General features: G+C 39.3%; 1 protein-coding gene across 1 annotated transcript in view; it reads left to right on the plus strand.

Moving 5' to 3' along the window:
• The window catches only part of Lama2 (laminin subunit alpha 2), a 606,823-nt gene that overhangs the window by 563,029 nt on the left and 16,260 nt on the right, over positions 1-27,534 (plus strand). Inside the window, 6 exon segments of the mRNA XM_052169299.1 lie at positions 4,919-5,057; positions 9,776-9,896; positions 11,660-11,836; positions 18,071-18,219; positions 23,790-23,966; positions 24,184-24,355. Of these exon segments, the coding sequence (XP_052025259.1) occupies positions 4,919-5,057; positions 9,776-9,896; positions 11,660-11,836; positions 18,071-18,219; positions 23,790-23,966; positions 24,184-24,355 (935 nt within the window).

The following is a 27,534-nucleotide window of genomic DNA, read 5'->3' on the forward strand; positions in this document are numbered from 1 at the left end:
CTAATTGCTGATAGTAAATGTGTAAGCTAAGTAGATGGATGATGTTAGAAACTTACTAGATGATGCTTGGATAGAAGGGTGAGTTTGTGCAGAGCCTTGTGAACTAATAAAGTGATGTTAGCCATAGGGAATCTTAATTCCATCAAGATTGTGGGACTGTTAGATCTGGTCTTCGGTGACATTTCTTTCAGAGCAGCTTGGTCAGTATCTTTATGACCATTTTGGTTCCTCCTGAAATCTTGAGAGAACCAGTAAGTAGAATAAAATTAAAACCAGTAATGAGAATGGAGAGGGAAGAATTGGGTTGAATGATCTCAAATATTTTATACTCAATAAGCTTAGAGGAACAAGATCTGGAAGAATCCTTTTTTTCTTAGATAACAAGATTATGGCAGTACTATTGAAGGAGTTGCTAAACTGAGAGAAAATATCAAAAGTTTTGTTTTGAAAAAGTCAGTTCTATTTCAGACATGTTGTATTCACTGTAGCTTTAATATTATTAATGGTCTAATGAAACTATGTACTTGACAGGCCATTAGATGTAGCAAGGATCATGGAAATCTAGAAAGGAGGTGGAGAAGTTGGAACCATCCTCATCCTGGCAGTGGTCAGAGATTAGTTTAGGGTGAGAATGGCGGAGTAGGATACCAGATCGAGTGGGCCCACGGCCGGGAAGCCCACAGATATTGAAAGAGTAATTAAATGAAGACCTATGAGAGGCCATAAAGAAATAACAATAGAAAGCTAAGCTGAGTCTGTGTGAAAGCCTTCCATTAAAGTAGGAAAAGAACATTTCTTCAAGGAATGAAGAGCTGGACATGGCTACACATGCCTTGAATCCCAGCTCCGGAGAAGTAGAAACAAGAGGATTAAAAATCAAAGGTCATCCTTGATTACACAGTAAATGCTAGCCATGGTTACATAAAACCTTGTCTCAAAGAAAAAAATGAGTGAATGAATGAGTGACTCTTCAGCATAATGGTAGGCTATGAGAAATGTACATGTATATAGACATACATTAATTGTCATACTTATTATAGAATACTACTTGACCACAAAAATAAAAACCATTAATATAATACAAATGAATGGATGTAAAAATATTTAATAATATAAGTTAGACAAAAAGAGTAAGTTTTGCTAAATTATATGGACAATGTGAACTCAACTATAGTCACATACAGCATATGAGTGCAATGGATGTCAAGATGGCAGAAGTGTAGGGTATGGAGGTAGACCTGCAAACTCACAAGGAAACTTTTGGAGGGATAGACACACTCATTTTCTTGAAAGAAGTAATGAGTTCCATGTATGGATGGATACTTCAAATTTTATTAGAGTGTATCTGTTAAATACTGGCTACATTTAATATATCAGCTAATCAATAATACCTCACTAAAGCTGTTTTTAAATATCATAATTAGTGTACTTACATAGAGTAGCCATATCAGTGAGGACATTGATTTTATTAGATATGAATGCTGAGGGGGATGCCTTCAAGTTTAAAAAGACTGACTGAGAGTAATAATGCAACCAAATAAAATAATTCATCTATGCTTGAGAGTACAGAGTTCCCCACTTTAGTTCAGAATATGTTTCTCATTAAAAGAAAATGCCAGGAATGATATCTTACTTGCCAACTGTGAATTTCCAGATAAATTCAGGCCCAGATGTGAATATTTGGGGAAGCTGTTATTATATCATACATATAAATGAACTTGAGTTTACTGTGTTGGCTAAAACTAAGATGTAAGCAAGAAAAAGAGCATTAAGGCAGATCAATATATCCTAAGTATTTAAAGATCTATAGGAAGGATAGTGAGATGACACAGCAGCTAAAGAAGCCTTCTACCAATTCTGACCTCCTCAGTTTGACCTGTAGAACCAACATGGTCAAAGGAGAAAACTGTCTCCTGAAAGTTGCCCTTGTCCTCCACACATATGTGTACATGTGCACAAACACACACATATACACATACACATGTTTAATAAAACCTTCCTTAAAGATAAATGGGAAGAGACTGAAAATTAAAGGTAAGAAAAACTAGAGAGGTTGATACCTTGGAAGGCAAAAGAAAAAAATCCTATAATGAAACAAATACTAACAACATCAAATATCTCATTAAAACTGTGATAAGGACTTAAGGTGCTCAGGTTTAGAAACAGGGTTAGGGAGGGAATTCCAGGAGGCTTTAAAATAGGAGTACATCAAACATTGAGTTGAAATGAAGTAAGACTGTTGCCACATAGGTATCTGCATTTGATCAGTGACCACATTCGTTGCTTTGTATAGATGATTGTTTGTTTCTAAAACCACTTCTCTCTTGAAATTCAGAACCATTCCATGAGAACCGTCCTTAACTCTGGAGTGAAACCACAGCATAGGAACACTCATAGAAGCATCATCCCCAGAGTGCACAGAATGAGACCAAATCTGAAAATAACTAGTTTTTTGTTAGATTTAGAGAAGAAAAAGATTACCAAGGTATAAATGGTATATAACAACCTAGAGATGATTACAAAATGATATGAAAAGCCCCCGTGCTGTGCTTACTAAGGAATAACACCCATTTTCTCCAGGGTTACTCATAAAATGGATCACTGAACCCACCAAATCTAAATTTGTATGGGGGTAGCTACTTTGATAGTCTATAAATAAAACAGATAATGACAGGCATAACACTTCTTACCCAAACCGTCCTCATCCCTGGCGCTCTCAAAGCCTGCAAGAAAGCCTTCATGAGAGTTAACTGGAACTCAGACCAGGCTGAGTTCCACCTGGTCTCTGCTGATGCTCCTTGCTTCTGAGAATGGCTTCTAAAACTCCATATATCCTCTCATGGATACAGAGGGAAAGAAAGCATGTCCAGTCACTAGCTTGCTGGTGACGGAAGCAGAATCCCATTCATACACAGCACTGAAATATTCCCCAAGTCTTCAGAGAGACAAGTTTCATGTTCCAGTGAACAGAGTCATATAAAGCTTTCTCTGTGATATGGATTGAAAAAATAGAATATGTATAAAAGTCTTAAAAAACAGTCCCATAAGCCTATTTTCTTTTAATTGCCAATTAGGTCTCAGAGGTATGTGTATAGAGAGCTAATTCTATATGTAAAGGTAATTAAATATATGTATGAAACTAATTAAAAATTTGAATATTGATTTGTTAAATACATCTTATTGGGACAATTACTCCTTTATAGTAGTTTTCATACTATCTAGTTTGTTTTTTGACTTTTTACAACACTGAACTTTTACCAGGTTTAGTGGTGCATACCTTTAATCCTGGCATTCAGGAGGCAGAGGCAAAGGAATCCCTGGAAGTAGAAGTCTATTCTGGTCTGTAACTATAAAGTGAGTTACATGCCAGTCAGAGCTATGCATCACATACATACACACACACACACACACACGCACACACATACACACACACAAAAGGTTTGAAGTTTAGGATATTTGATTAGAGTCATATTTTATTTGTTGATGGTATTTGATTTTATTGAAGATATATTTTGAGGTTCAGTAGCATGATAGACTACAAAGGAAGTTTAGAGTTGGCTACTTTTTGTTTTTCAAAATAATCTCATTTCTAATCAATGATGAATGGACAGAGTATAATAATAATCTAGCATGCTTGAACAGATTAGAGTATTGCCTCATCCCCACCCTCTGTTGGAACACCACAGAGTACATTGGCATGCTGAAAGATCTGGACAGCCAAGCATTACGATATATGTTCAACACTGATCCAGCATATGCCATATGCATTTGAACCAGGGACATGGAAGAAACTAATGTTGCAAACAGTGAACATTTAGAGATTCCCTTATGTCTCTAATGCCCATTTCCAAACCCACCCTAATTCTTATTTTCCACCAGGTAAAGATCCAGAAGCAAAACCTGTAAGATTAAATAGCTGATGCCTCAATATACATCAAGGGCCTAAAACACACTTGAAGGTTAGCTCTAAGTAGGTAGCATGCTGAGGAGTTTAGAAGGAGCCACGCCTGGCCCTTAGAAATGAGTGAGAAAATGGATGATATAAAGAATTCCCATTTGCTTTCTAAACAAAGCAGTCTAAGTAGAGATAAAACTCCTTCTTGCTTCCTTCCCTATGTCTATATTCTGATCTGCTCCACATGAGAAAACCATTTGAGATCTAAGAAAAGCAATTAGGCATGAGGACAGTACATGACTCACAACACAGCCTCCCCGTCCACGGTATGTTTTACAGTAGATGCGGATCTCACTACCTCATGGGACTGATTATCCACATCTCTCTACATGTATGTACTATGATTTTATTCAAGTAACACTTTGTAAATGAACAGAAACCTCAGTAGGTTTGAGTATGCTGAAATTCACAAATTTGAAGAGGTGAAGAGTTGAAACATTTCTTTTTTTGGGGATTTGGTTTTTTCGAGACAGGGTTTCTCTGTGTAGCCCTGGCTGTTCTGGAGCTCACTCTGTAGACCAGGCTTGCCTCGAACTCAGAAATCCACCTGCCTCTGCCTCCCAGATTGCTGGAATTACAGGCGTGCGCCACCACCCTCTGGCAAGTTGAAACATTTCTAATTATTCAATTTCTAGTTAGTTATGATAACACAATACTTGTTTTCTTTAGTGTAAGAAATGATATCAAGTGGTTTGCTGATAGCCATCAAAACTTCCCTCCTTTCTCTGCTGATCTGCCTTCATTGTGTAGAAGCCATTATTTTCCTGCTCTGATGTGAATGTTTCAAAAATGTACTGCATTTATGCTATTGTTGTACATTAAATGGTTACATATGTAATATACATACTGAGAGAACACCAATGTCTATTTGAAATTTAGACAATGCATCTCCAGTTGTCAGCACAAATATAGCTGTGGTGAACCTTGTGCTAATTAAATGGAATATTCCTATCTCCATTACAGCCAACATATCGATTGTAGACATTGATTCTAACCAGGAGGAAAATATAGCTACTTCATCTTCTGGAAACAACTTTGGTCTTGACTTGAAAGCAGATGACAAAATATATTTTGGTGGCCTGCCAACTCTGAGAAACTTGAGGTAATCTAGTGAATATTTAAAGTAAAAAATTTAATTAAATGGTCACTAGCATTGTGACGTTTAATTACAATAGCAATGTCATGTAACCTTTAGCTACAGAAAGGACTAATCAAAAAAAAAATAATGTTGCATGTAAGAACACCACCAGGATGTAGAAACTGGGGATTAATTTGACATCTTTGTTGAAGAGATAAGGTGGAATTGCTATTTCTCTTATATATACCTGCTGAAAAGAATTATGAAGGTAATTAAAGATGGAAGCTGAAGTTGACTGTGGGTTTTGTAATTGCTGTTCTCTGCGCAGTCACCAGGGAGAATGGCATTTGACATTGTGCAGGCTTCTGAAAATTAGTCAGTGTTCAGGATGCTGTGAGTGTAATCTATGTTATTGCGAGTCATTAGCATCATAATAGCATAGCGGAGCGCTCCCACATAATACCTAATACCGATGACATTTGTTGCTCACATGCCTGTTCTAGCATAGCTTAGAAATTTCCCGTATGCTCCGCAGTTAGCAGGACAGGAAGACATCTTTAGCTCACAGCTCAGACGGAATGAATGATTTGGTTAAACTGTGGGTAGCTATGACACCCTCAGAGAAGTACCGCGTTTTGAGGCTTTTCATTTTGGGGTTTTGGCTTTTTGTTGGCGGTTTATTTATGGTGTGAAAGTCCTATGCTACATCTGGAGAATTTTTAAAATGCTATAGTTGAAATCATGGGGGGAGAGTGACTCCCTGTATATCAATTTCATGTAAACTGAAGGTGTTTTCCCAAAAAATCTATTTATAGACCAGGCAATAGTCTGATTGCCAATGTTTCATAGGTGTGTATTGATAAGCTTCGTGGTACAGGTCATGTGTGTATATTCATACACATATATTATCTTTTATCTATAAATATATCAGCATATTTGTTAGTAATATAATTCTGAAGTATCAAGTTATAAAAATCACTGTACATCAAAGTGATTTGAGTAGTGATATGGTTATCAATTAATAGTTTCTTTGCTAAACATACATTATTACTGAGTATCTACTGTACACCACATATCATACCAAATGTGTGATCCAGTACTTATTTAAATTCAAGATTTATCTTACAAAATAATTAACTATATTCAGAATGAATTAAATGTAGGAAATAAGACTACATATAAATATTTCACTTAATCTAGCCACTTTTTATTATCAGAAAGTAAGTTTGTAAAACACAAATATATTACGAATTAATTTAATTAATTTATGGTTGGTTGATATCGTGGGTGTATTTTTGGAAATTATGTTTAAAAACATAATTTATTACTGAAATGTTACTTTCTACATTCTGCCATTTAAATTATAATCCTGCTGTAGTACGGCCCTCTATTACAAAATAGTCTTCACATGCATGCTTGTGATTGACAAAGCAGCCATGCGTTTACCTGTTGTTTTGCACAGTCAAAATCTCTATATGATGATGTGCTAAACACAAATTATTTTCATATGTATTGTTAAACTTGAGTGTTTTGAGAGGCAATATTTACAAGCTATTCGTAAATGCCATGTTGGTGCACTTCCCCATATATCATGCCAATAAAAATAAGAGCTTTGAATTTATATTCCAAAATAAAAATGTCTACGAGGTATAGTTTGGAGAATCTCTGATTTCTGGTTTTATTTCTATGGAAGACATTTATCTATTCAGTGTCCTGTCCTTTTTAAAATATTCCTTTCTGTAAGATGAGATTATAACAAAATTCATTATTAAAGTTTGTTGTTTTGTTAAATGAAAATGCAATTGAAAGTAAATTTTTGTTTGTTTTTTTTTTTTTCTTTTCCCTTGGCTTAGTATGAAAGCAAGGTAAAATTTAAATTTATGCATGCCTTCTTCAAGTGCATGGCTGGGGAAATGCAGCTTTGTGGGGGCAGCAGCAGTGCAGAGACACAGCAATGCTGATGCAGTTGCTTCCACAGTAGATTACAGGAGCAAACAATGCATTCTGCAAGAGTCCTCACCCTTCCGGGCACTTAAGAGCCTGTGCTTGCCCACCACCAACTGGGTCACGATGTCTGTTGTTTCGCCAGCGCTAAGGGAATTTCACAGCTTACTTGTTCCAACACATGGCACAGGACCTCCCAGTGGCCCATGGGATATGCCCAAAGGGCAGTTGGTCAGTCAAGCTTATGGATATAGTCTACTTCTGTGGAACCGTAGCAAGATGGCTTCCAGAACAGACCCTGAGACTCTGGCCTCCCTAGTACTGTGCTGTTCGCTCGGCAAGCCACCTGTGCCACCCAATGCTTAGCGCTGCCTTCTCGCTTCCTGCAGGCCTGCAAATGTGCATTTACACGGCCGTTGTACCTCTCATGGAAGCTGCTTGTTTATCGTCGTATAGAAAATTATCTATGGGGATATATTTTAAAGTCCTCTGCAGATATTTCATGTCAAGTACATATGTAAGGGTGGAGAGATCTAAAGACAGTCTCTCCATAGCTTTTCAGAAACCTTTACATCCTCCCCTGCTGGCAGATATTAGTAAGACTTACCAGCCTTGGAAGGGGCTGATCAAACCTTAGATATGTCTGGCTGATCCTGGCCAAAGCCAAAGGTGTTTTGGCATTTCAAGAGCCTAATTGTGCCATATTTCTGAACAGGAGATGATGAAGCCAAAATGATCCAGGAAGTATTTAAAGCAAAGACCACATTTTAATACTGAAACTAGAAAATATTGAATGTAGGGAAAATAATAACAAGTCTTTTTTTTTTTTCATTACATCATTCTGACAGTCATCATGCCCTATTTGCAGATATGGGTAAAAGGCAAAGACTGAACATTCAGTGGATATATATACCGATAAGTAAAAGTTCAGGATAGCACTGTGTAGCCTCATAGTGTCTGTGCATGAGTGATGAACCTCAGGAAAGAGACCTGTGGTCACCTTAGGGAGCAAATCACTGGGCCACGCCTCCCCCTAGGGCTTTCACAATGTTCCCTTTGCCAAATCATTACATTTCAAAAAGGATCTTAGTATTTCCATGGAATAAATTTGGTGCGATTTATTTTATTGGTGAAACTCTCCTCATCACTGAAAGTGCCATAGATCTGCCCTCCTTTAACAGACAATTCCGGGCAAGTGGGCACAGGAAATGAAGTCCGTCTCCTTTCTTGCTTTTCCATGATGCTAAGAAAGAGCCTGTCTCTCCAGGTGCACACGTTCTTCTTAGTTACTGACTGAAGGAATGGAAGGAGACCCTGGGGACCAACGACAATGATCAAAGGAAATATAGAAACTCCAGGAAGACTGAGGTGGGGGTGGAGAACAGAGCAAATACTTGACAAGAAATAAACCACCTGGTACAGACGCCAGGCTCTAATTTGCTCTCCCACCTGTTTTCCCTCATGCCACATGAGGTTTTTATGAGGATGGAAACGAGAAACTTGGCATCAAGGGATGCAGAGAGGAGAATTAATCATTAGCCTACCAAGTACAATATCGGTGTCGATTGGACACTTTCCAGATGCTCATTAGCAGTACATAATGAAAAATTACAAGTTTTACCCTTATATCTCAACAACAGTTCAATGTAATAGCTACTAACCACTGAAGGCATTTAACTTTAAAATATACAATATTAACAATAGTCAGCTTCTTCTTTGCATAAACTTCATTGCAAGTCCCAGTAGCTACATATGCCTGGGAACTAGTAAACTATGAACTGTGCAGTATAGAGCAGGGCATGTCTGTCATCACAGAGCTCTGCTGTCATAGACTTGAGAGTTGTCATCACTATTCACATCCTGCCTCTATGTGGCAACAGCACATCTAGATGTGCTCTGCTCAGCAGTACATCCAGACTTTGCTCACAGGCACTACTGTCAGGATGTCTCCTTATACAAACAAAGATGGGGTCCTAGAGAAATTAGATCACTTGGTCAATATCACACAATCTGGGGCAACGGATTCATCTCTAATTAACTTATAATTTTCAGCATGCTTGCTGTGTCTTTGGATGTAGTGAGCAGAAATTGAGCATTTGAGTGTGGTTTGGGTGAAAAAGATATCAACCATATTAAAAGAATTGACTATTGTGCAGTAGGTCGCCTTATTTTGTTATGGCACACACATACATACACACATTTACATATACATACTTTCCAACACACACATATGCACATGTACATACATATGCACACTCTCACACACTCACATAGCAAACATATCCACATGTGCATGCGCGCACACACACACACACACACACACACACATACACACATACCCTCTGGAGCTTCAGGAAGATTTCAAACAAACATTTCCAAATATTCTTCCTTAATTTCAAACAAGAGCCTTTTGTAAACAATTGAATTATTTCACCCACGCAAGCATCTGCTCTTCAGTGGAAATGAGAAGCGAGAAGCACTTATTTCATTATGCATGTGAAGCATTAATGAATGAGTTGATTCCTCAGTCGCATACTGAAACGCTGGAAGAGAAGTTTCTCTTAAGAGGAAAACAGTACCAGAATTCTTGGTGCAGAGTGATGTCAACTTGCTTTCAATCCAACCATCACATATCAGAAATCAGGGTTTGCTAGGTGCACGTGTGTGCATGTACACCTCAATAGACATGCTCTTGCCTGTGTGTGTATTTGTTCTATATGGCTCCTTCCAGTGCTCAGAGTCTACACTGCCATCCGCCTAATGGAATTGCTTTTGTTCTCCATTTGACCACTCAATAGGCCAGAAGTCAATGTGAAGAAATACTCCGGCTGCCTCAAAGACATTGAAATTTCACGGACTCCCTACAATATACTCAGCAGCCCTGATTATGTTGGTGTGACCAAAGGTTGCTCACTGGAGGTTGGTCTGCTTCTAAAGGTTCTATAACATTTACATCATACTTCATTGACTTCACATGAGTGCTTTTGCTAGAATTGTTCCCTTGTTAATGTGTTTTAGACTTATACTGATCCTCTCTTAGTCATGCATATATGACAGAGTAAGACAGAAACATTCTACCAACCACTGCAATGGAAATGTATTATGAAGAGTCAAAATTGTGCATCACTTTCCAAATCATATACTACTTAAATATAAAGCAGATACCTTTAACACAAATAGCTCTTCTGTTTGGGTTTCTCTTCCTTTCCAGTAATACTATTTCTCAGTTTGTCATCTTTCCTAAACCCGTTTCCTCTTTCCATATGATACAACTTGATCGTCTTTTTTCAGAGGATGTATTAGTAGACCACACAAATGGTGACATCATCCACTCTCCCACCATTGTGTGGCTTCTTGCCCACAGCTTTGAAATTGTATCTCATTCATCCCTGAAAAGACCCGTGTGATAGATGCAAAATCTCCTACATCTCAGAATCTCTTCTCTTTGCTCCTGCAGCCTAGGGATGACTGCTCAGTACTGACTCGCCAACTCTGGCCAATTGATGCGAGAAAATACACAGAACACCACTTTTATCTCTTAAAATATCTAGGGTAAAACTAAAAACAAGAACCCAAGACTTATACAAATGAGTAGTTTAGATCACTGAAATGTCCAATGCCATGGTCTTGTTGAAATAAATACAAACACTTCCAGAATGTAGAACTCCTCAGATATTACAATATAATGATAAACAATCTTTACTGGCAGAAAATTCTCTGTTTAAAAAGAGATGTTGCAGGATCGGAAAGATTATCAGTAATTAAGGGCCTGTTCTGCTAATTGCCTGTGGTTCCCACAGAAGATGAGTCTCAACTGCCTGTGACTCCACTGCAAGGTACATCTAGAGTCTTCTTGTGACCTCTGTGGTCATTGCATTCACATGCACAGCACACACACACACACACACACACACACACAGCTTAGATTTAAATACAATCTAAGTAAAGAGATGCCTCAGTCTAAATATGAAAAGATAAAAAGGAGGAAGAGGAGGGCAAGGTTGTGAAAGGTAAAGTTTATGAACAAATGAGATCTGTGTAAGGTTACTTATGTGCTTCTTCATGGCTTTGGGAAGTGGGTGACTTTCTCCTTTTTGTACAACAAAACAGTATTATTTTTAATAATTAGGTTGTGTCTCTAGAATTTATCCTAAAGAATATTTGTACTTGATATGAATGAACATTTTTCCATGGGTTCTTCATGATGAAGAATGAAGATATAAGCCATGATCTATCTCTCTCTCTCTCTCTCTCTCTCTCTCTCTCTCTCTCTCTCTCACACACACACACACACACACACACACACACACACATATCGTTAAAACAAAAAAAATAATAATTGTTACTACATAGTCAAGAGATTTAAAAAACACAGCAAGGTAGATTGAAACCAAAAGAAATTTTCAACTACCAATAATCTTCCACAGTTGATATCAATAGTTCTATATTTAAAACCAAGGCCATAATTTTTTTAATTTTAAACTGAACTATTCCAAAGATTCACTGTTTGAAACAGTATTTCTTCAACTTCAGCTATTCTGAAGCTTTCAAAGTGACTATAAATTTTCATGCTCACTAAAATTACACTATTTTTGTGATCATGTTGAATTTTCTGAGGAAGGAGGGGGTGTAGAGAATTTAGCCCTTCATTCTAACAATTCTTTCTCTTTTCTTCCCTACAGAATGTTTACACAGTTAGTTTCCCCATGCCTGGCTTTGTGGAGCTTGCCGCTGTGTCTATTGATGTTGGAACAGAAATCAATCTGTCCTTCAGTACTAGGAATGAGTCTGGGATCATTCTCTTGGGAAGCGGAGGGACACTCACACCACCCAGGAGAAAACGGAGACAAACTACACAGGTACCTTCACATCCCAGTCCTAAGACATTTTCCCCTCACTTTTAAGCAGCACCTTTAGGTAGGGTAGGGTTCAGTTGGTAAAATGTGTACCTTAAATAGCACCATTTAATTGGTTTTATAGTTTAGCCTGGAGTCATTTATTTTTGGCTATCATCTTGGTCGGCTGGGGCCAGATTATTCTCAGTGAGAATAAGAATAGAGTAAGTTATGATCAGACAAATAAACAAATGGCTTTACAAATATAACTTTGAATATGAAAATACCTGTACCAATGAGATGGTGTCATTTTTTTTATCAGATGTCAGTATGTGTATATGTGTTTGTAGGGAAGGATATGTGTCTGTCATATGCACGCTTGTATCTAAATGTGAAGGTCAAAGGGCAGCAGCTGCCAATCTTTGTTTTAGAAACAGTCTCACACTGGTCTAGACCTCACCACCCAACCTAGGCTAGGCTGCTTGCCATGCTCCATAAATCTGCTCAGATCCCCTCCTTAGTGTTAGAATTACAGTCATGTCCCAGTACATCTGGAGTTTTTAAAAACATGGATACTGGAATTGACCTGAAGTTCTCCTCTTGCTTGCAAAGCAAGTTCATTACCGAATGAGCTATCTCCCAGGTCTTGATTGGAGATTATTTAAACTGTTAAGATTTAAATATTGTATAGTCGTTAGTAGGTAATAGAGTTTTCATTTCTTTCTCTAAAACACAATTGTGCCTACAATAAAAGATTAGTTAAGAGAAGCAAACTCTGCATAACCATGAGAATCTCAAGAATGCAGTGAGAGAGGCCATTGAGTTGGTCTGGTCGGTCGGGTAAGGTCTTTGCTGGCTGATGGATTGTCTGAGTTTGATCCCCTAGGGTCTACACGGCATGATCCCTAGGGTCTACACGGCAGGAGAGAATGAGCTCCCAAAGACATTCCTCCCCCACACTTACATTAATTCTTAGTGAAATTATAATCTAATATTTTAAGATTAAAAATTAATGAAAAACATCAGGTGAAATTTAACAATATTCATAATTTAAAAGAAAACACATAGTAAACTAAGAGGAAGAAACTCTTATCTGTGAAACGCTGATGGGCCCTGGTCCCGATGGAAGAGCTTCATAGAAAGGTGCGTGCTATAAAATAAGACCTAAGAAAGGATTGCTGTTTCACATGCATTGATTTCTCTGCAGCAGCAGCAGCAGCAGCAGCAGGAACAACAACAGCAACAACAACAACAACAACAACAGCAACAACAACAACAATAAAATCAAGTAGCTAGATAGCAAAAGGAGCTGCATGTTTTAAAAATAAACACAGCAAATTGAACATAGATGAAAAAACTGTCAAGTATTATTGAAAGCCATTAAAGTCATCCTTGGTGACTGCATATATTCATCTTTTTAACAAAGAAAAACTCATTATTAAAAATATGTCAATTCTCCCTAATATCATGTACAGATTTAATTTCAGTAAAAGTATCATCTTGTCTTTCTTGCTAAGCATAGCACGTTGGGTTTTTTTAAATTTATATTCAAGATTTAAATCCACCCAAACTCCCAAAAGAGAAGAACATAGTAGTATCAGATGTTAGCTCCTTCTAAGCTGAGCATATTGTAGTAATATGCTCATTCCTGGAATATTCTGTCCTCGTAATACAGAATAGAGGAGACTGGATGTGGCCCAAAGGTGGTGACCAAGTCAGCTCCGTCAGTCACCAGGGCCTCAAAGGAGGGAGTGAGAACTGAAAAGGAAAAGACAATTAGACAGCACTGTAACATGACTCCAGCTAGTGCTGAGGCTGAGGCAGGCTTTCTTTTTCCCAGTCAGCTTTTTTTTTTTATTCGATATAATTTATTTACATTTCAAATGATTTCCCTTTTCTAGCCCCCCCACTCCCCGAAAGTCCCATAAGCCCCCCTCTCTTCCCCTGTCCTCCCACCCACCCCTTCCCACTTCCCACTTCCCCGTTCTGGTTTTGCCGAATACTGTTTCACTGAGTCTTTCCAGAACCAGGGGCCACTCCTCCTTTCTTCTTGTACCTCATTTGATGTGTGGATTATGTTTGGGGTATTCCAGTTTTCTAGGTTAATATCCACTTATTAGTGAGTGCATACCATGATTCACCTTTTGAGTCTGGGTTACCTCACTTAGTATGATATTCTCTAGCTCCATCCATTTGCCTAAGAATTTCATGAATTCATTGTTTCTAATGGCTGAATAGTACTCCATTGTGTAGATATACCACATTTTTTGCATCCACTCTTCTGTTGAGGGATACCTGGGTTCTTTCCAGCATCTGGCAATTATAAATAGGGCTGCTATGAACATAGTAGAACATGTATCCTTATTACATGGTGGGGAGTCTTCTGGGTATATGCCCAGGAGTGGTATAGCAGGATCTTCTGGAAGTGAGGTGCCCAGTTTTTGGAGGAACCGCCAGACTGATTTCCAGAGTGGTTGTACCAATTTGCAACCCCACCAGCAGTGGAGGAGTGTTCCTCTTTCTCCACACCCTCTCCAACACCTGCTGTCTCCTGAATTTTTAATCTTAGCCATTCTGACTGGTGTAAGATGAAATCTTAGGGTTGTTTTGATTTGCATTTCCCTAATGACTAATGAAGTTGAGCATTTTTTAAGATGCTTCTCCGCCATCCGAAGTTCTTCAGGTGAGAATTCTTTGTTTAACTCAGTACCCCCATTTTTTAATAGGGTTGTTTAGTTTTCTGGAGTCTAACTTCTTGAGTTCTTTATATATATTGGATATTAGCCCTCTATCTGATGTAGGATTGGTGAAGATCTTTTCCCAATAACATTCTAGGTACTTGCAGAGAATAGGGTCAGTTCTTAGCAAAGACAAAGTAATCAAACAAGTTAATACATAAAGACATCAAACAATGCAATAAACAAAGCCCTCTGGTCACTGTTCCTAGGGGCTTATCAAGATGACCAAGATGAGACACACATGTGAATATTCTTATCTGAGCCTACTTCCCTGAGCCCAGTACAAGTGCTTGCCAAATTTCTAGAAGCAGCCCCAAAAGCTCTCCATAAGGTGGCAACTCAGATCATTAAGAAAACAATAATTACAGAGCCATTGGTTTCTATGCCAGAAATAATGAAGCAATTTCAACTTCGTACCAAAAACAAGTTCCCAGAAAATTAAAAATATGGAAGTGCAAGTTTAAACATTTTAGAAGAAAATAGCCTAGCATGGTGGCACATTCCTTTGATTCTAGCAGTCAGGAGGCAGAAGCAGGTATATCTTTCTGAGTTTATAGCTAAACTGGTCTATATCATGAGTTTCAGAATACCCAGAGCTACATAGAAAGAAAAATGCCGTCTCTCCATTTATATATCATAGATAGATAGATAGATAGATAGATAGATAGATAGATAGACAGACAGATAGATAGATAGATAGATAGACAGACAGACAGATAGATAGTTTTGAATTTCTGATCTCTTGGAAGATATTTAGTAAGCAAAACAAGAGTATAAGGATAGCCACATAATTTTAAGCCTCTTTATTCACCAAAAGCACAAAATGCAAGCATCTGCTTGAAAAGATAGTTTATATAACCTTTAAAATACCTAGAAACCGCAATGTGAGAAAAGCCTTACAGAAACGAAGATGCAACTGAAACATGTGCAATAATGACCAGACATTTTACAGAAGAGAAAGCATGATGGATGCAAAATTATTTTTAAAACATTCAATGTTGAGGTAACAGACTAATGCATTTTCAACCCACACTAGATTCTATATCCACTGGAATGATAGAACACTATGAATTACAATAACCCAGGTGCTGGCAGGGCTTTGTTAAAGGTGGCTCTTACTGCTGTGGACTGAGGAAACTGATACAGTTGCTCTGATGACATGGTTGGTTCCCTTCAATAAGGTGGACCACATGTGTGTACTCTACAAGCCAACAATGGTGTATAGGTACGCAATGAGACAGCTACAAAAATGCCCCCAAGGAGCAGTTCTTATCTGTAGCAGGTAAGTAAAAAAGTGCCCAAATGTTCATCAGCTGGAGAAAAAGAGCAGTAAACTGGTATTTTGGCTTAATGGTGTAGAAAGCAGTAGAAGCAAGGGATGAATTACAATGTAACAAGACAACAGGGATGAACTGCATGAATGAGGACTAAGTAGCAACAGAGACACAATACTATCATTTGTCTAGGTGTATGTCAGGGGAAACATTTGAGTATATTAGTTACAGATACATATGTGAATCTTCAAAAGTAATTTTTAAAATCCTGGCATCATAAATCCTGTATTAGTGGTGCCTTTGAGGGGAGGGAGAAGTAAGACCGGGGTCAGGAAGAAGCCCATGGGTATGGAATGCTAGGTTCTTAAATTGCAGGGCAGATTACCGCAGCTTTGATTGGTGCACAGACATGTCTTCAGCATTTACATAAGTGCATCATGTGGACCAGGTCAGTCAGGATGAAATATTCTCAACAGGCTGGAGAGAGGGCTTGAGTTCTTGCAGAGGAACCCGGTGGCAGCTCACAGCCACTTGTAACTCCTGTTGCAGAGGCTCTGATGACATCAAACAGGCGCCTGAACTCATATATACATGAGTTGATACACTAATGATACACTAATGCTTGAGCACACGCACACACACACACACATTAAATTATTAAGTCTTTTAAATTTTTCTTGACACATAGAGGAAGAAAAGTAATATTGAAGTTCTCACTAATAATAATAATCTTTGAATAGACATAAAAAGGAGTTCTACAAAATCCTTCATCTTCTAATCCTGAAAATTAAAAATCTTTTCTCACTTTTGCAACTAACACTTGGATTGTATTGAGATTGAGGACAAAACTAAACAACTTGGTCACTACCAATAATTAGCTTCCCATCAGCTGCAAATGTCTTAGCACCAAATAAATGGTTTAAGTCACCAAATTTCAAGCAAGTTCTTAAAAGAGAATGTGTTTCTGTTAAGACAATTAGCAAAAAGACAAGTAGCGCTGAAGTACAAAGTCCACCAAAGACAGAAATTTAATGCCCCAAACATTTAATAATAAACGTCTAGCATTAAAAAAAAAAAAATCATGCGATGGTTTTATCTTAAAACAGTGTTTAAATTGTCCAAGTGCATTGTGAATTTGTGCTGCCTAAATGAACATCTTTTATTTGTGAAAGCTAACAGTTGACATACCCAGAATATTATTTGTGATTGTGTTACCTTACATATGTTTGTGATATCAAACAATTAGCTAAAATAGTCTTTGTGTAAGAGGCTTGTGGGGTGGTGAGGGGTAACCCTGAGCACATTGTGCACTAAGCTCATAGCTGCATAGATGATCTTGTGAATCAGTGAATGGATGGCAACGCTGATAGAAAACATCTTATTGACTCACGGAGGACAGAATGGTCACTGTATGGCAGGTGTCTCACTACTATATAGGACAGAGAGAGTCTATAAGAGCAGCACCCGGTACAAGAACTGCGCCCAAGCTCCCTGGAGTTCATAATCCGATATCAAAACTATACTGGTTGCTATGGTAACAGTGACAAGAAGAAAGCAGGAATGCTTGTGGATGGAAAATTGTCTTCCTTCTTTCTAACTGTGGGAGACAAGTTAGATGTCTGTGGCAGTGATCCTTTCCACCAGCTTGGAGACAAATTAACATCGGAGCACTTAAATGCCATGAGATTGAATCAAACTGAATTTCCAGAAACTGACCACCCACTCGTGAGTAGAATGAGTCTATTGACACCCTTTGTTTCCTGTAAGTGAGAGGACAGGGCTCAGCAGAGCTCTTATGTTGAACATGAGAAACTTGTCGGAGAACTGATATTAGTATATCCACCTACCCCCTTAAACTCAACAAGGAAAATGGTAATGGATTTTTAAAAAGTCTTTCCTGCATCCTCATCAACTCTGTGTAATTACATATGAAGAGGCTCAGGGCTAGATGACTGGGTAAGAGCCCCTGCAGAAGACCCGAGTTCAAATCCCTAGGATGTACATGAACAGCCAGAAGTGGGAGTATGAGACCCTGTAACCCAGAAGAACTATGGGAGGCAGAAACAGGATTGCTGCTGGGGCTTAGTTGATGCCATCTTAGTTACAGGTGCAGTAAGAGGTCCTGTGTAAAGTAAGACAGAATGTTAGAGCAAATGACAGAATAGCCATCACTACAGCTAAGTCAGGAAAACAGTGACGTACACAACACCTGTTTAATCTTCAACACCTTTTCTGTTTCGCTGCAGGCTTATTATGCCATATTTCTCAACAAGGGCCGCCTGGAAGTGCACCTCTCCTCGGGGACCCGCACAATGAGGAAAATTGTCATCAAACCTGAGCCAAATTTGTTTCATGATGGGAGAGAACATTCTGTCCACGTAGAAAGAACCAGAGGGTAATTAGAAGCAATGATTTATTGCTGCTACTATAGCTAATGTGAACCCCCTTTGCCACCACAGCTCTCTGCCCAAACCACCCTGTGTGGACAGACCACACATGCCAAGTTGTGACCCATTCACTGGTGTCCTCTTTCTTGTATTTCGTGTTTGGGAACCTCAGGGGTCTGAGGAGTTTTACTACTCGTGTGTCACTTCTGCAAGACTTCTTCTCGCTTCCCTCCCCCTGTACTTCTCCAACAGTTTCTTCCCTCCTAAGGTAACCCGGACGGCTCAGATCCAGCCAGCAACCTTTGGCTGTTGGCTGTTAGTTCAGTCAGGTTCCAAGCCAGTGCTGACAGTGCTTTAGAAAGTTGCCACCAATACAGTGGAGCAAGACAGTAGTATAATACCTGCCGAGTCTCTTCGGGGGAGGCTCCATCCCTGTCTGTCCTCTAAGGTGTGCAGGGCCCTGTAATGGCTTCAAATGGGTCAAGGCAGAAAGGAATGGCAGTCATCTGAGGATACTCATCCTGATCCCTGAGCGAGGGAATCCTCCTTAAGCATATAAGCTGGTCCCTCATTCCTGCACAGTGCTTTGTGCTTGCTCTATTGGGAATGCCGTCTATGTTCTTCATCAAAGTACTGTGGAATAATTCAGAGAGGTGATTAGTTCAGAAGGACAATGTGAGAAAAAACAGGAGCCTAGGAACTTGAGGCTACTCAGATCTCCAGACCAGAACCCACTTATTAAACCAGAGGCAGGGAAAGTACTGGAAATCTAATCTGATGGAATTTCAAAGCACAGAGAACACCTGGGAGAACAGATGGGTGTGGCTGCAGAGTGATGGTTCAAAGAGCCGCTAGCATGCATCCAAGGTCTACAACGCAGCCGCAAGCATGCATCCAAGGTCTACAACACAGCCGCTAGCATGCATCCAAGGTCTACAACGCAGCCGCTAGCATGCATCCAAGGTCTACATTAAATATCCTCTTACATAGCTATGACTTTAGATAAGGAACAAGGACATCTTGTTTTCTACATAAATTATAAAGCCTTCTTTGCTTTGCTTTGTTGTTATGATAGGGAGCATTTACTTGTGGGTTGAATTAATACTAAGCATTTGTGCTGTGTTTTTAAAACCAACGGGTTTTTAAACTATGATTAAGCAATGAGTGACCAATATTCAGACAACTCAGAACTGTTACTGACATAATGGCAGGGTGTCTAGTGGGGATGGGAGCAGTTAGCTTTTCTCACTTTACTCTTACTGAGTACTTCAGGACACCGAGTTTGCTTCTTTTCTTCTCATCTAGATTTTAGGCTTCTTGCCAGACATCAATTCTTCCCTTTGTGGGAAGGACATTTTAAGAGTCCTTAAATCTGAAATTATTTCAACAAACAAATGTTTTCAGAAATGTAGATGACAAAAATTCACCAAGAGCATGTTAATTTTCAAGAGAAAGAATTTCGAAATTCTGAAACCCATCGCCATGTTGTGTTAAGTTGTCCTTTTAACAGGTGTTTCTTCAAGAAGGGCATTTTATTATGCCAAACTCACAGCTGCTGGCCATCAATCCAACCTTCATTTGATTAAACTCTGTATGCAACACATCTCTGAAAAACTGGCCACTCGGTTAATTGGCCATATAAACACACAGCTTTGCCATTCGTTGTTAATTACGAGATGACGCTTTAGACACATGACTGTGTGGGTAGCTCATTTCTGTGACAAAAGAGGAACCTGTTTGCTCCTGTGTCCTCCTTGGGACCCCAAGGTCAAAATACAGTCATTGTCTACTCTGGAAGCAAACACATGAAGCTGATTAAGCAGACCTCACTAAACATACAAACAGTAACTACCAACCACCCTCAGAAACAGTGTACTGCTTCCAAAGAGCAATTCGAAGGAAGCCACAGTGCCACATTCTACACCAGGATTGTTGTTTAACCATCCTAAATTGGGTGTGAGAAGTGTATTAATGTCCTTTCATCCCAAATGAGAAAACATTACATAATTTGCCTCGAGTTGCACAGTAGAAACAAGAGCCAGGTTTAAAACAAATTATAATCGGCCTAAATGTTTCATCTGTGCTTGGTCTGTTATTTGTTCTTACCCACTGGGGACTCTAAAGATTTATATTCCTAGGTGTTGTGATCATAAAAAGAAAAAGAGGCTAGAGAACATGTTCTGCGGCAGTGTGGGGGAGGGGGTCCCTCAGCTGGCCCATGCCGAGGCATCCCCCGCCCCCATGGTATAGAATAGAGTTTATTCAGGCCATGGGATGGGAGTTAAGGGGGTAATAGAGGCAGAGAGAGGGAGAGAGTAGAGATGCGGAGGTTGGCCATGACCATGTGGAGAGAGGGGGGAGGGGAGGAGAGCCCAAGAGGGGGCAAGGGAGAGGGTAGCAGAGTGTGAGAATAAAGAGAAAGCAAGAGAGAGAGAGGAGAGGGCAAGCACCAGGCCTACCTGGTTATTGCCAGGTAACTGTGGGGAGGAGCTTATCTGGCTGTTGCCAGGTAACTGTGGGGTGGAGCTTAGAATCCTAACACTAGGTATTGAGGATGATATGCTATGACTAATTTGAAAACATTTGCTTTCTCCCAATGCTTTTCATATGCTAAAGGTCAATCATTTCTTTTCCTAAATTTCAGAATAATCTGCTAACCGTAGAAACATTCTTAAATTATTTGGATTTTTACCAAACCTGAGGCAAACTTCTCAAGTCTGACCTTCTCTCCTTTTTTGCTCGTTTTTTAGCCACTACTATATCACCTCCTCCCAACCTCTTCCTTTGGGGGGAAGAAGGTTAGTTTTCTTATCTAACTTCCTGATACCCAGCCAGCCCTGCCTTTTGTGACTGCCTTGATTTTGATCTTTCCCCTGAAGTCTACCCCATGGACATCAATTCGAATTGGGCAAAAAACTTTGAAACCTTAAGGGCTGAAATAGCCACTTGGGGGACTAGGATAAAGGATTGATTGTCCTTTCTCTGTAAAAGCATTCAGTACACAGTTGCAGAATACGGCTAAAGAACAAGACGTTAGATCTTCAGAAGTTAGTTCCAGACGTAGTGATTCAGATGCAGCAATCCAAACATTGTTTCCCTTCGCATTCAATACATGTCAATAAAAATCATTTTATTTTCCATGTAAATTACAGATACTCATTTTAATACCTTCCTTCACATACACAATTGCCTAAGACTTGAGGATTATTGGACCACCCATTTTGCAAATAAGTAAGGGTGAAGTGTAAGAAATAAAATACCTATAAAACTGTGTGAATCAACCACTGAAATTATAAAAGAGTTAGCTATGTTTTCACAATACTAAGAGGGAGATGAGTGTTTATTATAGTATTTTACATAAAGTAGCCTATCCTTTAAAAGTTGTAAATGAGGGGCTGGAGAGATGGTTCAGTGGTTACGAGCACATGCTACTCTTGAGGAGGAACAAGGTTTGGTTCCCATATCCCGTGGATTACAACCACCTGGATCTCCATCTCCAGGGCATCCAGTGCCATCTTTTCCATTCCAGAGGCCTCACACACTCGCATATACCTACCAAAAGACAAACATAAGTATACATAATTAAAGATACAATGAATCTCTAAAAATAGCACAACTAAAACCGATTCTCACATCAGAATGGATGTATTTTTAACATCCTTATCTAAAGAGGAACTGAATAGGTTATTTATTTTTAATGTTTCTTGAATGTGAAATGTGAGGAAAACCCAACTGTAGTCTTCTATCAATGCCCCTATTATATACCACAGCCTCGGGGCAAACTCCTAATTAATGTATTCCACTGTTTGAAGTAAGCATTTTTAATCTCCATTTTATAAATGAATAAAATGAAACTGAGCATGATTAAATAACTTGCTCAAGGTCACGCTACTTAGGAAGACTCCACATTAATAGTAAATTCCAATGTAGCTTCCTAGAGGCTCACACTCCTGCATTACAGCTTGGGAAGGCCTGTTGTCCCACTGCCTGGATTAAACAGGACTGTTGGCAAACCTACCTTATGACGAGCCTGGGCTTTATTCCTTAACACTCTAATCGAGATGAGAAAGTTAACATTCCTTAGTAGTGGATTAAATCTGCAGTTAAATTCTCAGGAGCTCTGCTCTGCATGTTAGACAAACACTGCTTTAGCATGAGAAGACTTTAGGGACAGATGCTTCTCAGCAGGTCGCTCGTGCCTGGCAGTGAGTGGCTGGCTCAGTCCTACAAACCACCAGCACCCCAGGCAATGAAGTTGAAGCGCCAGTTTTTGCCAACATATTCTTCTAGTCCTTTCTTTTAAAACAAAAACAAACAAAAAAAAAGTTCTCCCTAGTTTTGAAACACAGTCTTTCCTACTATGCCTCTACACCCCTTAACTGTGCCATTTCAAGCCATGACTAAGTTTATTTTATTCTATTTTCTTACGTTGGAATTAGACCAAAATGGATTCGCTGTTCAGTTCTGAGTCCTAACATGTCTTCATGTATTATTTCCAGCTTGATCACCTTGATCTCCTCCTCCCTCTCTCTCCTTCCCTTCCTTCCCATTGTTAACAAAAATCAATTAATTTGGCATTCACTTAGGTTTCGTCTTCAGATTAAGACCAAATTCTGGGTAATCCATTTGTAATTTGTCCATGATGGCGAACAACATCTGTAGTGACTGTTGGGACCAAGCTCAAAACCTGCCTGTACAAAGCAAAAAAGAAAATCCCCGTTGATCATTTTCATCATTAGAACTCCGTTTCTTGGTTCTTTGCCTTTGGATCCAAGGATTGTTGTGAATAAGTAGTATGCAGTTCTCAATTAGTAGTGTGTGAGTAATCACTCATAAGCAAATTAGGGAAATTAATGAAACAGCCGCTGAGGAAAATCACTGCGAGGAACAATTAGCTTGGTGTTCCGGCCTGCCTCTTCTATTCAAAGCCAGCAGCTACATTCTTTATAAAATGTACTGTAAGTGTTTGCTGTTGAATTCCTGCAATCTAAGCTCTCAGGAGGATAGTTTGTCCCCTAGCAAGAAGATAATAGTTAGCACAAACCAAGACACAAAGAGCCAAACAAAACGCAACCCATACTGTGCCAAACTCACAGATCCTTATCCAATTAGACATTGCTATAGAGCCGTGCTGCCTCTCCTCTTGCAGAATGTGTGTTGGGCTACAAACCTGTCTTGCCACCTGCATCAGAGACTCATGACACAGCTGTGCAATTGCTGAGTTTCAATAACTTTCAATCTAAGTTAATGATCCGAGGGAAGACTCCATGTCCTAGGAAACAATGGTGTTAGCTAGTTGCTTGGTGCCAAGGTCCTAGGCATGCAATCTGGGCCATCTTAGAAGCCATGGGAGGTCAGAGTGCCATAGGACAGACGTGGGTGTAAAATTCTAGCTGTCAATGAGCTAAGAAATCATGGGTTTAAAGCCAGGTTAAGTTGCATATCTAGACCTGTTCTCAACAATAGGAATAATGACTACATAATAGAAAAAATAAATTCCTGGGAGCAGAGAGGGTAGGTGGCCGGAAAGATGTTTCTAATGGTACTGGGTATCTGTTGTCTTTAAATGTTTTATCAGCATCTTCACTGTTCAAATTGATGAAGACAGAAGACATATGCAAAATCTGACTGAGGAACAGCCCATCGAAGTGAAAAAGCTCTTTGTCGGGGGTGCTCCTCCTGAATTTCAGCCCTCCCCACTCAGGAATATTCCAGCCTTTCAAGGCTGTGTGTGGAACCTTGTTATTAACTCCATGTAAGTGACTCGAATTTCTGCTGCCCGTAATATGAAGGTCCCTGTGGCATCCACATTACCTAAAAACCGTGATAGGAAAGAGGCTATGAAGACCTTTAATTTAGACCTGGAATTCTACCCTGGCCATTTCAAGGCAGGGTTGGGGACTAATTTAAATGTGAAGGGAAAATACAATGAAAAAGTAAGGTAAACGTTCATTTCGATTGTGTTTTATTAGCCCCATGGACTTTGCGCAGCCTATAGCCTTCAAAAATGCAGACATTGGCCGCTGCGTCTATCAGAAGCCCCGGGAAGATGAAGGAGAGGCAGTCCCAGCTGAAGTTATTGTCCAGCCTCCACCAGTGCCTACCCCTGTCTTCCCTTTCCCGGTGCCCCCTACCATGGCACAGGTAAGTGTTTGCATAGCCACTGCTTTGGAACCTTATAGTCTAAGCCATTTTCGGAAGGGAAGTTTTTCAAGCTCTCCAGTAGATTCTGCCGCTAGCACTGGAGGACCAGAGGCGTGTCTCCGAAAACTGGTCTCTTCATGTCTCTTCCATAGATTGCTTTCATTTTCATATCTGTCCCTTTAATTTTGATGTTCACCAACTGGTACTGATGCCCATTGAAAAGCTCAAGAGGACAGAGATTTCTCATAAGCTATATTCAAAGACACTTGTAACACCAGTTCGCAGAGATAATTATGTCAGTGTTTGGTCCCTTTGAATTTTATATATACACCTCATATAATCTGGGGCCTTCAATTTTTTAAATGGTAATCTTTCATCACCACTGTCTGTATCAGTGAAATATATGGCTGTGTCTAACATGGTTTTTCCATTACTAATACACACAAAGGGAGTCACACAAAATACACCACAGTACAAGAGATAGGCTATCCTTGGTGAAAACCTCAGATCCAGTCACGCAGCATGTGCCCTAACCCCAGCTCTCCTACCTACCAGCTTAATGAATGTGGGAAAGAAAGCTATTTAGCCAAGCAAGGCCCCATGTACCTAACTTGTCAAGTATGGCTATGAACAGCCCAGTTCATATCACGAGAATTTGAGAAGATAGTTCGTAAATCCTGAAGTAAACTAAGGTATACTCATGGTTGGTATTTGCTGTTTTCAAGACTTACCAGCTAAAGTTCTACCCAATGTGATGTGCAGTCCTCATAATGGCTCAGTGAAATATGAATTAGCATCTCGCTTTCAGTAGGTTAGGTGAGACTTTGCAATCTGAAGATAACTCACAAATTCACTCAAACGTGTGTCAGGATGGTGATTTTAATCCAGTAGGTCAGAGCTGAAAAGCAGCCTTTTCAAGTCTTTGTTCCTGGACACCCCATTGAGGCCTACCAAGCAGATTTCTGGCTTTCACTATTAGAAGCTATATGGAACCAAGAACATCGAAGAATTAAATCCTTCATCACAGCTCACTTTACTTTTATTAGATTTCCAGTAGGAAACCATGAAACCAAAACAGGATAGATAAGGGTTTCAGCTGTGTCAGAATTGCTTTTTCCAGAAGTTCCAGCTCACAGCTTCACCATATCATCAGAGATGGTCCATCCCACTGCATTCAGGAGCACATGTTTCAATCGAAATTCTGTGCCATGGCTAATGATGGTTGAAACATGGTGTGGTCTTAAGATCTTGAAAACACTTGGATACAGCATCTTTTGGTTTATTCGCTCAAGATACTTATTACATGGCAAGTCAAATAGTTACTCAGAAAAAAACTGGTTATTTAATGAATCAGCATTTAAGCCCCTGAAAAATGAGTCTTCCGGCACTAGAATTTTTATCGCGAAATTATGATAATGACTATATTATAATCGATATTCTTATAACAATATGAATATCAATGGGTATGATATATGTGAAGCTTTGAAAAATGATACTTTATTTTTATAAGATATTTATCTTCACTTATGTATATTATTAGAAACATTTTTATCCCTGTCTTTATATAAAAAAATGCACAAGGTCACCAATTAACAACCGGAAGGCTGTAGTCAAGTGGGAGTGATTTTCCCCTGGGGTACTGTGGAGATCTGCTACATAGGTGCTTCCAACAAATGTGTCAGCTGGTTAACTCCTAATTAGTAGTCATATTTGGGCAAGCAAAACCTCTTGGACCTTCTCATCCATAGTTCTTCATCTTTATGTGTTGGTTTGTTTGGGATGGGATAGAGAAGAACATTAATGGCCTTTATAAAATACCTCATATTCCCTTGTGAAATGAATAACCCATTTTATGCTTAATACATCGTTAGACATTCAAAATTAGACAGCTCTTCCCACATGATATCTCATCTGACAGTGCCAGAACCTAGCTAGCATCTTCTTGAGCTTCTCTCTTACAATACAGCTCATTTAGGTCTGGGATATTCCTGTATATTCTAAACATTTTGCTTTAAGGGGCCCCTCAAGCTCATCACTCTAGTTTCTGAAGGGCACAGTTTTCAAAAACATGGAGACCCTTACAAATGAGTTTTCTGGGAACCTCTTATTCTAATTCTGGTTTTCATTTCATCTTAGCAAAATGATTTGTTTTTCAAAAGCACAACATTCCACTTAGTAGACAAGCCAAGGGCTTGAGGAGCACCTTCACTTGTTGATCATGAAGAACCACATCACTGCCAGAAAAGACCTTGGAAATCCTAGCTTCTATTTATGGTTCAATGGCTATGAATATTTGCATGCATGCATGTATGTATGTGCACCACATAATGTACACAAGGTTCAAAAGAAGGTACTAGATCCTTTAGAATTGGAGGTGAGGACCATTGTGAGTCATCATATGAATGCTGGGAATTGAACACAGGGCCCTCTGCAAGAAGGACAATGTTCTTAACTTCTAGTCCATCTCTCCAGCACAGAAATTTTAACTTATAAGTGACCCTATGAGAGAAATTACAAAACGGTCTTGATTATACACACAAATAATAGAGCCCCGAGCCACACCTGAGATTTTTCCTCCTGCACGTTGAACTCATTGAGGACTGTAGGGTCAGAATTACAGTTTTAGAACTTTCCAAATTCATGAAATTGTTTAAGACAGAGTCTTACTGTGTAGACCATGCTGGTCTGAAACTCACAGGAGATCCACCAGTCTCTTCCTCTCAAGTGTTGGAGTTAAAAGCCTGGGCTACCACACTACACAGAACTTTAAAGATTTGGCTCCTGTTTCATAATGATACACATTATCAACTTACTTTGATTTATATTTTCTCTTTTGGGAAAAAAAAAAGGAGCCTCCTTTTTAAATGTGACTAAAAGTTAAGAAAAAATGTTAATTTGGTATTTTATTTTGTAAAATATATTTACGGAGTGTGCCATAAATGTAAGATTGATATCTTCATGGCAAACTAGGAAGGAACAGAGGGGAGAAGAGGCCACGTGCGATTTCTGGGTGAGCTACGCAGGTGACATCCTACACATGAGGTAACCCATTGACAGTAAGGACAACTACCTTTGACGATCATTAGGTGAGGAATTACATACGGTTCATAAAACAGAAGAGTGGCTAGTCTATGACAACACCCTCTGCGCTATCTCCTGTGAGAACTAGGTGATGGAGG

The sequence above is a fragment of the Apodemus sylvaticus genome, chromosome 23 (assembly GCF_947179515.1).
Source record: "Apodemus sylvaticus chromosome 23, mApoSyl1.1, whole genome shotgun sequence".
Classification (NCBI taxonomy): Eukaryota; Metazoa; Chordata; class Mammalia; order Rodentia; family Muridae; genus Apodemus; species Apodemus sylvaticus.